At 46.1% G+C, this 11,702-nt stretch overlaps 2 protein-coding genes across 4 annotated transcripts in view; both read left to right on the top strand.

The window, feature by feature from the left end:
- The first annotated feature begins 202 nt into the window (after nt 1-202).
- Nucleotides 203-5,666, top strand: LOC118399097 (pygopus homolog 2-like). The gene is made up of 4 exons (XM_035794882.2): nt 203-415; nt 1,018-1,092; nt 1,950-1,999; nt 2,341-5,666. Exons 2-4 carry the CDS (start codon nt 1,035-1,037, stop codon nt 3,961-3,963), a joined length of 1,731 nt encoding a protein of 576 aa, XP_035650775.1. The 5' UTR covers nt 203-415; nt 1,018-1,034; the 3' UTR covers nt 3,964-5,666.
- Nucleotides 5,667-8,528: 2,862 nt separating this feature from the next.
- cgnb (cingulin b) overlaps nt 8,529-11,702 on the top strand; it is a 47,453-nt gene continuing 44,279 nt past the window's right edge. For 2 of the 3 annotated variants that reach the window (XM_035794880.2, XM_035794878.2), the window contains exon 1: nt 8,537-8,740. The gene's annotated coding sequence lies outside the window, so the exon portion shown is untranslated. Of the gene's footprint in view, nt 8,741-11,702 lie in introns of all 3 variants that reach the window. The other variant, XM_035794881.2, reaches the window with a different exon arrangement.

The following is an 11,702-nucleotide window of genomic DNA, read 5'->3' as shown; positions in this document are numbered from 1 at the left end:
CCTGAAATTAAAGGGGTGCTAAATTCAGAAATGAACAAATTAATTATATCATGTGTGCTATTTACTACACAAAATAAATCAGTTAAACTACACTTAAAATTATTGATAAGTGTGATTACGTCTATTGTTAATCTAGATGCAGAAAGTGACTTTAATTAAGAAAACTCGTTTTAGGACAACCCTACTTTCCCTCTGAGTTGTAATGTTCCCGGATGCGCGTCTCTCTTGCCAGGCCCTCTTTGTCCGGCGGCGATAGTAGGCCGTGATTAATATGGCAAAATGTGCGTGTTTGTTTCAATTATTATTTTAAGCTGTACCACAAAAGAAAGCATATACCGTGTGAGGACTGGTATATCGGCAATGACACACTGGAGAGGTTCATATTAACGACTACAGAGCAAGCAACGGAGAAAGGGTATAGTTTGCTTCCCAATAATGCTAACAGGCTAGCTAGCTAAAGTTAATCAACATTTTATTAACTAGAGACCGGTTATTTTGCGCCGCTGGCTATCATAGAGGGGAATGTGTAAATTAACCAAATTGAATGTAGGTTATTCATTGTTATAAACCATAATCTACATGTAATCTATAAAAAAAAACATAGCTCACTAACGACTAATGTTACCCAAATGTGATAGCCAACGTTGCTATACAGCTAGCTAGCTTAATTGCTAACGTTACACATCTGTAAGTGATCATTTTTAGAGGGGGGTGTTAAGTTTCATTCAGCCCGGCTCTTCATTTTGTACAAGCTGGCTGCTGAAAGTAACCCTGGCTAGCCACAGTTTTTGAGCATGTGTGTTGGCCAGCAAACCCCGTGACAGTTAAAGTGTGGGGAACAAGATATCGAGTTGTAAATTGCAAGGGAAGACGCACATTACTTATCTATCTATAGAAACTGTCCTCAAATCCAAAGACTGTTTGACTCCACATGCTAATATTGCTCGGGTCCAAATTCTCAAGACTATTCGTCATTTTACATTTTTCTTACATGATATGAACGGTGACATTGCACAGCACCAACAGTCATATTAATGGCTGCCGAATCGGGGAGACTCCTGGCGGGACAAGGCCAAGGAAAGCGAGGCAAAGGTAGGATTTTGATCATTATCCATCCATCCCGTCTGTCTCAGATCAGAACTAACCATTAGTTACCACTGCTGCAAATCCACGTTCTACAGGACTGCAGTCAGTTGTTCTGTCTCATCGTTTTTGTCCTGCTACTCGCATGTCTTGCATGCTGGTAAATGGCCTGGTATTAACTTAATTTCTACATTCTCATGATGTCCATTATTTTCCTCTCTGTGTCTCATACTCAGCCAAACCTGGCATCTCTGCTTGGCTGTTCAACACTGAAATCAAATGAGTGTATTGGTTGCGAGTGATGCGATATACTTCTGTTTCGAGCAATCTATACATATTTACCCAGGATAAATTTACACAAGACACTAAGAAGGGTATGTTCAGCAATATGAGTTGTTTATATATATATATATATTTGTGGGTGTGCATCACATGGTAGATGGCTAGTAATGGCTGTTCAACAGTCTGATGGCCTGGTAATAGAAGCTGTTTTTATTCTGTCTTTGCTCTGATGCACCTGTCTGAAGGTAGCTGAGTGAACAGTCTGTGGCTTGGGTGACTGTGGTCCTCACCTCCACACACTGTCCTCATGCCAGTCAGTCAGGAATGTTGTCTCTGTCCACTCCTGGTTCTGGACTTTGATCTTTACATCTGGGTTCTGTGTTACAAATGTAAAGTCTTGCGTTGTATTTATTGCAATGTCAACATGGTTAATCTTCCCACTACTTACTCCAAACCCACCCTCACAAAAAGCATTTCTTAGGGAATGAGGGAAAAATAGACCATGTGTATGTTAATCTGTAAACCGGAAAGATATTGCTAGAATGTCCCTCTTATCTCTCCTGTTCTCCTCTTCCCCTCTTTAGGTGGACAAATGAAGAGCCCAGAGAAGAAGAAGAGGAAATCCAATGCTCAGGTAACGACTGCCTTGGCAATTCTGATCTGAAGACATTCTTCCTTAATGTAAACATGTTCGCCGTGTTTGACTGGTGGCCTTGTCTGGGAGAAGGTTTTACTTGTTGTGTTCACTTTTTCTTGTGCTGGTCTTGTGATTTGTTGCACATTTAATCATGATCTAAACTCGTCAAGTTAATTTTTGTGGTAACATAGTTGACAACTTGTTACATCAATCAGTGGTTTCACTAGTTTACTATTCAACCATTCTACACTATGTGTAGCTTCTCTGCTCTTACCAAACTGACCTCGTTCAATCTCAATAATCCTTTCTCTCTTGTCTCTACTCATTGTGTGTTTCAGGGGCCTGGTGGCGCATTCTCCCACCTCTCTGAGTTTGCGCCCCCTCCCACCCCCATGGTGGACCACCTGGTTGCCTCCAACCCTTTTGACGATGACTTTGGCCCCCCGTCACTGCCGTCCCGACCCGGTGGCGCTGGAGGTCCAGGAGGGGGTCCCTTCCTCCCCAGCCCTGGGGCAGGTGGAGGAGGGGGGCCGTATGGGGGTGGAGGCAGGATGGGCCCTGGGGGCATGGGCTTCATGGGGGGCCCCGGAGGACCCGTAGGAGGCCCTGGAGGTCCAGGTCGGAGACCGCCTTTCGGCCCAGGACCACCCAACGCAGGACCGCACCACCAGCTGGGCTTTGGCGGGATGCCTGGCTTCGGGGGTGGTGGGGGAGGTTTCCCAGGGCCTGGGGGTCCGTCTCAATTTAACATGCCCCCCAATTTCAGTCCCCCCATGCACCCTGGACCGGCGTTCAACCCCATGCTGTCCCCTGGTGGTATGGGGGGTCCTGGAGGAGGGGGGCCACCGCACCCTCGGTTTGGGATGCCCCCGCAGCAACAGCACGGACAGGGTGGGCACCCCTTCAACAGCCCCCCTTTAACAGGTGGCGGAGGCCCCAGGGGACCCCCCCATGGCCCCATGAACCCCATGGGGGGCATGCCAGGAGGGATGAACATGATGGGGGCCATGGGAGGTGGCCCAGGAGGAAACATGGGAGGGATGCCAAGTCTACCCCCTCAAGGACAGTTCCCTCCTTCACAAGATGGGCCCTACCCAGGCCCCAGCCCCCCGGGTCCAGGAAATGAGGAGGGGAAGAACTTTGGTGGAGGTGGGCCCCAGTCTGGGCCTCCTCAGCAGCCTAACTTAAACTCCTCTGGTCCCCCAGGTCCCAACAACACTCCCCCCGGGCCTCCCAACTCTGGCCCTCCCCAGCCTGGAGGAGGCTTCCCTGGACACCCTGACCAGCATCCCAACCCCAACACAACCGGTCAGCCCCCCTCAGCACCGCCCCAGCCCAACCCTAACTCCTCCCCCACCGGCCCCCTCAACGGATCCCAGCCTCAGCAGGTGCCGCCAAATCAGCTGCAGGGGCCCAACTCTACCAACACCCCCTCTTCCAATAACCCGCCCCAGCAGCAGTCGACTCTGCCCAATTCTGCCCCTGGTTCCACCCCTTACAACCAGCAGAACAACACTACTGGTGGATGCCCCATGCCCAATGCTCCCCCCAACTCTGCCCAGAACAACTTGACCAACAGCGGGGGCAACACCCCCGCCAGCAACCCTAACCCCCCTTCCAACTCCACTCCCAACACCCAGTCTCCGCTGCCCCCCGGCCCCGCCAACACTTCCACGGGCCCAGGCGCCGGTCCAGGAAAGCTGGGGGGCCCGGGAATGGTGTTCCCCTGTGGCTTCTGTCTGTCAGAGGTGCACGACGACCAGGATGCCATCTTGTGCGAGGCTTCGTGCCAGCGCTGGTTCCACCGTGACTGCACAGGCCTGACTGAGCCGGCCTACGGGCTGCTGACCCGGGAGAGCTCTGCCGTCTGGGCCTGCGACTTCTGCCTCAAAACCAAGGAGATCCAGGCTGTGTACGTCCGCCAGGGCCTGGGCCAGCTGGTGGCTGCCAATGAAGGCTGAGGAACAGGAGGCGGAGGAGGAGAGACTGGGAGGGCTGCAGGGGAAGAGACAATGACTGCTCTGATCTCTCTCGCCCAACCTTATCTGATAAGCCGTTTACAATGCCCAAATCTCTCTTTTACATACATAAAAACACTTACACCCACTGGACAGTTTATTGGGTACAGCGCCTCTTTCACGAAAACTGATCGCTCCTATAGACAATGAGTCATGTGGCCGTGGCTTGCTTTGTAAAGCAGGCAGACCGGCATCGAGTCATTCAGTTACTGTTCAATTGAATGTTAGAATGGGCAACACAAGTGACCTAAGCAAGTGACTTTGAGCGTAGTATGATTGTCGGTGCCAGGCGCACCGGATCCAGGATCACAGACTCCCTCCTGGGCTTTTCACGCACAACAGTGTCTAGGGTTTACCAAGAATGATGTGACAAACAAAACATCCAGAATTGTGCAAGCTATCAGGTGGGCCCCAAACAAACAAATAACGGTGCAGTACAACAGTGAAGTGCAGAATGGCATCTCGGAACCCACAACTCATCAATCCTTGTCGAGGATGGGCTGCTGCAGCAGATGACCACACCGGGTTCCACTCCTATCAGCTAAAAACAAAAAGAAGTGGCTTCAGTGGGCAAGTGATCACCAACATTGGAAAATTGAGTGGAAAAACATTGCATGGAACATTCAGGCTGTTCTGGAAGTAAAGCTGTGTCCGACCCGGTACTAGATGTGTGTACCTAATAAACTGGCTAGTGAGTACATGAAGCACTTTTAGTGACTCTTTTGGACTGAACAACTGATTTCCCCGTACATGACAATGCCCTGTCCACATTATCCCCCCCCCAGACATTTGGCCTGGCGACAAGCAAAGCACTGACACCAACACACTACCTCATACTTTGTGACTGACCAACACAGACCCCTCACTGACAGACTGACTGACCCCTGGTGGGAGCGTGGTCATCTTACACACACATACATACCTGGTTTTGACCCAGAGCTGATGAATCCAAAGGAGACCCAGGCCACTCCTCAATGTACTAGACTGTCCTCCTACCCACACCTCCAGAGAGAAAAGAATGGCGCCACAGAAAAATGTGTAGATATGCAGCCTGAACGTTTGCCCAAAACACGCCTCTGTCCATCTTGGAATGCAGGAGAATCAACCAATGAACAAAAAAATGTAATTATATAATGTCTTGGTTATGTCAATGGACTTTTTGTTTTTATACATTGAATCAACCATTTTTATATCTCCTTCACTGGACACAGAAGTTGTGATATCAGTGCTGTTGGATGGTGTTGGCATAGCTACAAGTAGTGACATCATGGTCATATCCAATGTGTGTACTAGTTTTTTGGGAATGCATGTGAACAAATGCAGTAACTTTGTCCAATCTGTTTTTATTTGTAATTTGGTCTCTGCTAGAGGCCTCGAAGTAGACCAAATAACAGAGCAAATAATATCAATGTTCATATTATTGTCATGTCAGGTGTTTGTAATTTTCCTTCTTAAAAAAACAAAAAAACATTCTGTCCAAGTTGCCTTTTTGTCACCCCATTCATTTTTTTTGTACTGCTATCTTGCTGTATAATAATGTGCTCTACTCAGGCGCCCTCTGGTGGGAACCTGAGGGACTGACCAGCAGCCCACACAGTGTGGGAAAGATACTGAACTCTGAAGAAGTAAAGAAAATTGTTTTTGTACTCGCCCTTGTCAAATCTTTTTATTTGTGGCTTTTGTTGTATTAAACATGGGGATACACTAAACCTGCTAAAACAGATATGCTTCTACTCTAGTCTAGTTACTTCAAATTGTCTAATGGCAGTACCAGGGTTGAGTCATTTCCCTTTCAAATCAGTCAATTCAGGTAGTAAACTGAAATATACATTTTTCTCAATTTTTTTTCCCCTATACGATGACATCTATCCGTGGGAATACTTTGGAACAGATTCCCAAAATTAAATGTTTTCCTTATTCTTATGTCCAACAATTGTTTTTAAAGTATGTTTTTTTGCTCAGAGAACTTGTGGGGCCAAATAAAACCACCTGCAGGCCGCCAGTACGAGAACCCAGCCCTAGGCAGATGGGTTGCCTCCCACAATGTTACGACATATAGTGCTGTTGCCCTAGGTCTGGGATTTCTGAGAGTGATTTGAGTGAATATATATATTTTTACCCAAACCCTGAACGTTACTGACCAACCCTCGCATGAGCATTGATAACCATTATGCCATTTCCATCCTTCAGTGTCTATCATGGGGATTATATCCATCTAAATGCACTCTCTTATTAACAATCCAATGGAACTTATTTTTGGTGATAGGCGAGCTATGAAGAAATGTCATCATGTTAAAGAGATTTGTTTATTAAGTAGTCTGTCTATGGGCCAGGAGAAACTGCACTCCAACAACTATATTACCAGTCATGACCAAAAACTAAATGAACCCTTAGTTGCATTCACGCAAATATCACCTCAAATCCATACCTGATATGGTCACAGGGGAACTGCAACCGTATCAAATCAGATTGTATTTGTCACATGCGCCGAATACAACAGTATATACCTTGCTGACAAGCCCTTAACCAACAATGCTTTGAGAAAGAAAAAATAGACAAAGAATATAAATAATAAACAGCAGCAGTAAAATAACAATAGCGAGGCTATATACAGGAGGTACCAGTACAGAGTCGATTTGTGGGGGCACGGGTTAGTCAAGGTAGTTGAGGTAATATGTACACATAGAGTTAAAGTGACCATGCATAGATAAACAGAGTAGCAGCAGTGTAAAACAGGTGTCTGGGTAGCCCTTTGATTAGCTGTTCAGGAGTCTTATGGCTTGGGTGTAGAAGCTGTTATGAAGCCATTTGGACCTGGACGTGGTGCTCCGGTACTGTTTGCCGTGCGGTAGCAGATAGAACAGTATGATTAGGGTGGCTGGAGTCTTTTAACAATTTTTAGGGCCTTCCTCTGACACCGCCTGGTATGGAGGTCCTGGATGGCAGGAAGCTTGACCCCAGTGAGGTACTGGGCCATACGCACTACCCTCTGTGGTGCCTTGCGGTCGGAGGCCGAGCAGTTGCCATACCAGGCAGTTATGCAACCAGTGCTCTCGATGGTGCAGCTGTAGAACCTTTTGAGGATCTGAGGACCCATGCCAAATCTTTTCAGTCTCCTGAGGGGGAATAGGTTTTGTCGTGCCCTCTTCACGACTGTCTTGGTGTGTTTGGACCATGATAGTTTGTTGGTGATGTGGACACCAATGAACTTGAAGCTCTCAACCTGCTCCACTGCAGTCCCGTCGATGAGAAAGGTCCTCCTTTTCCTGTAGTTCACAATCATCTCCTTTGTCTTGATCACGTTGAGGGAGAGGTTGTTGTCCTGGCACCACATGGCCAGGTCTCTGACCTCCCCATAGGCTGTCTCATCGTTGTTGGTGATCAGGCCTACCACTGTTGTGTCATCAGCAAACTTGACAATGGTGTTGGAAGTCATGCCTGGCCAATCAGTCATGAGTGAATAGGGACAGGGCCCCCGTGTTGAGCATCAGTGTGGCAGATGTGTTGTTACCTACCCTTACCACCTGGGGGCAGCCTTTCAGGAAGTCCAGGATCCAGTAGCAGTGGGAGGTGTTTAGTCCCAGGGTCCTTAGCTTTGTGATGAGCTTTGAGGGCACTATGGTGTTGAACGCTGTGCTGTAGTCAATGAATAGCATTCTCATATAGGTGTTCCTTTTGTCCAGGTGGGAAAGGGCAGTGTTGAGTGCAATAGAGATTGCGTCATCTGTGGGGTTGGTATGCAAATTGGAGTGGGTCTAGGGTTTCGGGGATAATGGTGTTGATGTGAGCATTGACCAGCCTTTCAAAGCACTTCATGGCTACAGGCAGGTTACCTTAGTGTTCTTGGGTACAGGGTTGATGGTGGTCTGCTTGAAACATGTTGTTATAACCGACTCAGTCAGGGACAAGTAGAAAATGTTAGTGAAGACACTTTTATGTTTAACTAGGCAAGTCAGTTAAGAACAAATTCTTATTTACAATGACGGCCTAGGAACAGTGGGTTAACTGCCTTGTTCAGGGGCAGAACAACAGGTTTTTACCTTGTTAGCTCAGTGATTCGATCTATTAACTTTTCGGTTACTGGCCCAATGCGCTAACCACTAGGCTACCTGCCGCCCCAATTTACCAGATGGTCAGCGCATGCTCGGAGTACAGGACACTTTATATCATTTTGTAGCGTAAACACGCATGTTAAGCTCCTGCCAGATTTCTCCTGTAGTATTCAACTGTGATATTTAATTACAATATTAATTGTGATCATTGGTGATCAATAAATGATCATATATCTCTAGACTATCTGAGAATAGCCCTACAACATTCTTTAGTCTAATGCAAATGAACCGCATTAATGTACTCATGTAGCCTATAGCAAATTGAGCCATGGAGCGCAAATAAGCGTGAAATATTCGTAATAGATAGACCCTTGATTGGCAGCACTGTCCCGCCGATATAGAAAAGACCTTACATTTAATATGCGCCGAGCCAATCGGCTTGTTTCGAGGGCGGGGTGATATTATCTGACGTAGCCTACTGGCAAACAGGTTGCTTTAGCGGCGGCAGCAGCAGCCGGAGCAGGAGGAGTTTGTTCATGTCTGCAGTGTATTGTGAAACATATTCTGGGATGCAACACGGCAAGTGAGCACACGCATCTCTTGATAATCGAAGGGTACTTTAGACGTCGCTTCTGATATCTCGCCTGGACCTTCCTCCATTCTAGCAGGTAGGCGACAGTAAGAGTATAACAACGCGCCTGCATTCAGCGACGCTACTTATTTTCTCCAGTATCTGCGTTAGAGACGTCAACGATAGCCTACCCATCGCCGACATTTATAACGCGCATATACTGGGGTAGCCTACTTATTATTTGCTTAGGTTATTGTCTATTTGTTATTTGCGTCGGTCGGGGCCAGTAAAGGAACGTCAAAGGGAATTGTTGAATCGTTCGTATTAAATAGCCTCTCTGCATTTCGCTGATCAGCGTTTTGGAGAGCGAGCGTTAATTTGGGATAAGCACAGAGAGGGGGACACCTGTGGCTTTGTGGTGCGTTGGCAGCAGTCTTACTTATACTCCGCTTTTCCTGGCCACAACTACAGAGTGGTGATAGAAATCGTATTATCGCGCTGTAATTGTATGCATATTGACACGTAGACTATAAGCTGCATATCGGGGTCGATAGGCAATAGCAGCCTACCCTGAGCATTTTGTAGATAGAATAGTGAACACATATCGTTAGATAGAGTAGGTCGCAAGTGTTACGTGATACAGGCTGATATCTGGTCATATTCGAGTATCTTTGCGCTTCTCTTGTGGTCATCGTGGCACACGCATCCCTAGTTTCGTTCACACAGATACTGGGTGGGTGTGACGCAATTAATTCGAAGAGGTCAGGTGACAGTCTTTAGGCCCTCAATAATGCTTATATTATTTGTCATAGGCCTATAATATAAACATCATTTTTCTATATATCTAAAAGCAACTCTGCTAAATAATAAGCTACGTGATGATGTTCTGAGGAAATTTGAGAAAATATTTCAGTTTTCCTAATTACCAGAGTTTGCGTGTATTTATTCCTGTCACCTTATAAAGATTTTGAACATGAAAATAATTCAGGTCAAATTAAGTTAGGCCTACTCTGTATGTTAACAATTACTCCTCTGAAGTTTACCTTTTTAATATGGCACCAGAGAACAAGGCTGACATTTTACATATTCCCAACCAATAGTGTTTTTAGTTTGTTTCTTTGCGTTGAACGTTTTAAAAACTTATTTGATTACATAACGTCGCTGCTACCATCTCTTATGACCGAAAATAACTTCTGGGCATCAGAACTGTGATTACTCCCCAGGACTGGCAGAATCCTTATTTTCCTTTATTGAGTGGACAAGCCCGACGTGAATGATATACTGCTTCCCCGGGAACAGGCCCAGACCAGATCCTGTCATTTGCGTGAAGAGAAATCGGAGAAAAAGGGGCCAGGGGGCGAGAGCTGCCTTCTGAGAATTCGTAGGCGATCGAATAAACCCCCACTTCCTTCCATTCTGCTAGCTAATGTGCAATCTTTGGAAAATAAAATTGATGACCTACGCAGAAAATTAAACAACGACTGGAACATTCAAAACTGTAATATCTGATGCTTCATGGAGTCGTGGCTGAACGACGAAATTATCAACATGGCTGGCTGGTTATACTCTGTATTGGCAGGACAGAACAGTGCCGTCTGGTAAGACGAGGGGCGGCTGACTATACATTTTTAAATAACAGCTGATGGATGACATCTAAGGAAGTCTCAAGGTTTTGCTCGTCTGAGGTAGAGTATCTCATTATAAGCTGTAAAACTCTAGGTAGATAGTGTGGTCCTCTGTATTTTTTTTGTAGCTGTCTACATACCACCACAGACTGATGCTGGCACTAAGACCGCACTGAATGATCTGTATTCTGTGTGGTGCCAGGACATCTCCCTCAACTTGATCAAGACAAAGGAGATGATTTTGGACTACAGGAAAAAGGGGACAGAGCACGCCCCCATTCACATCGATGAAGCTGCAGTGGAGCAGGTTGAGAGCTTCAAGTTCCTTGGTGTCCACATCACCAACAAACTAGAATGGTCCGAGCACACCAAGACAGTCGTGAAGAATCTATTCCCCCTCAGGAGATTGAAAAGATTTGTCACGAGTCCTCAGATCCTCAAAAGGTTCTTACAGCTGCACCATCGAGAGTATCCTGCCTGGTATGGCAACTTTTTTGCCTCCGACCGCAAGGCACTACAGAAGGTAGTGCGTACGGCCCAATACGTCACTGGGGCTAAGCTTTCTGCCGTCCAGGACCTCTACACCAGGAGATGTCAAAGGAAGGCCCTAAAAATTGTCAGACTCCAGCCATCCTAGACACAGACTGTTCTCTCTGCTACCCCACGGCGGTACCTGAGCGCCAAGTCTAGGTCCAAGATGCTTCTAAACAGTTTCAAACCCCAAGCCATAAGACTCCTGAACATCTAATCAAATGGCTACCCAGACTATTTGCATTACCCCCCTTACATGGCTGCTACTCTGTTGTGATTATCTATGCGATGTCACTTTAATAACTCTACCTACATGTACATATTACCTCAACTAACCGGTGTCCCCGCACATTGACTCTACCGGTACCCCCCTGGGTATAGTCTAACTATTGTTATTTTACTGCTGCTCTTTAATTACTTGTTACCTTTATTTCTTATTCTTACTCGTGTATATATATTTTTAAACTGCATTGTTGGGTAAGGTTAGGGGTCCCGCTACAACTTCCTGTGAAACTGGAGGGTGCGCAATTCAAATAAATAATCATAAATGTTATGGATTTTAAACATTTATGTCTTATATCGGCTGAAAGCTTAAATTCACGTTAATCTAACTGCTAAATCCGATTTTACAGTAGCTGTGTCCCTCTACCAAAAAGTGTATTCCTTATTCGTTTATGAAGTTACAAGCCTGAAACCTTGAACATAGACTGCTGACACCCTGTGGAAGCCATATGAATTGAATCCAGGGAGTGTTATGTGTTACATTATTTTAACACTTCTTCAAACTTATTCAAAGTGTTTTCTTTCCAATGGTACCAATTATATGCATATCCTGAGCTACAAGCAGTTTACTTTGGGCACATCATTCAGGCAGGAAGTGGAGAAAAAGGGACCTAGCCCTAA

Source organism: Oncorhynchus keta, chromosome 20 (assembly GCF_023373465.1).
Source record: "Oncorhynchus keta strain PuntledgeMale-10-30-2019 chromosome 20, Oket_V2, whole genome shotgun sequence".
NCBI lineage: Eukaryota > Metazoa > Chordata > Actinopteri > Salmoniformes > Salmonidae > Oncorhynchus > Oncorhynchus keta.
This window is presented reverse-complemented; position numbering and strand designations above follow the sequence as displayed.

Bases quoted from the DNA above. Each gene is read 5' to 3' on its own strand.
- LOC118399097 (XM_035794882.2), top strand. From the start codon at position 1,035: ATGGCTGCCGAATCGGGGAGACTCCTGGCGGGACAAGGCCAAGGAAAG. The intron at 1,093-1,949 runs GTAGGATTTTGA...TCCCCTCTTTAG, and splicing joins CCAAGGAAAGCGAGGCAAAG to GTGGACAAATGAAGAGCCCA. The intron at 2,000-2,340 runs GTAACGACTGCC...TGTGTGTTTCAG, and splicing joins AGAGGAAATCCAATGCTCAG to GGGCCTGGTGGCGCATTCTC.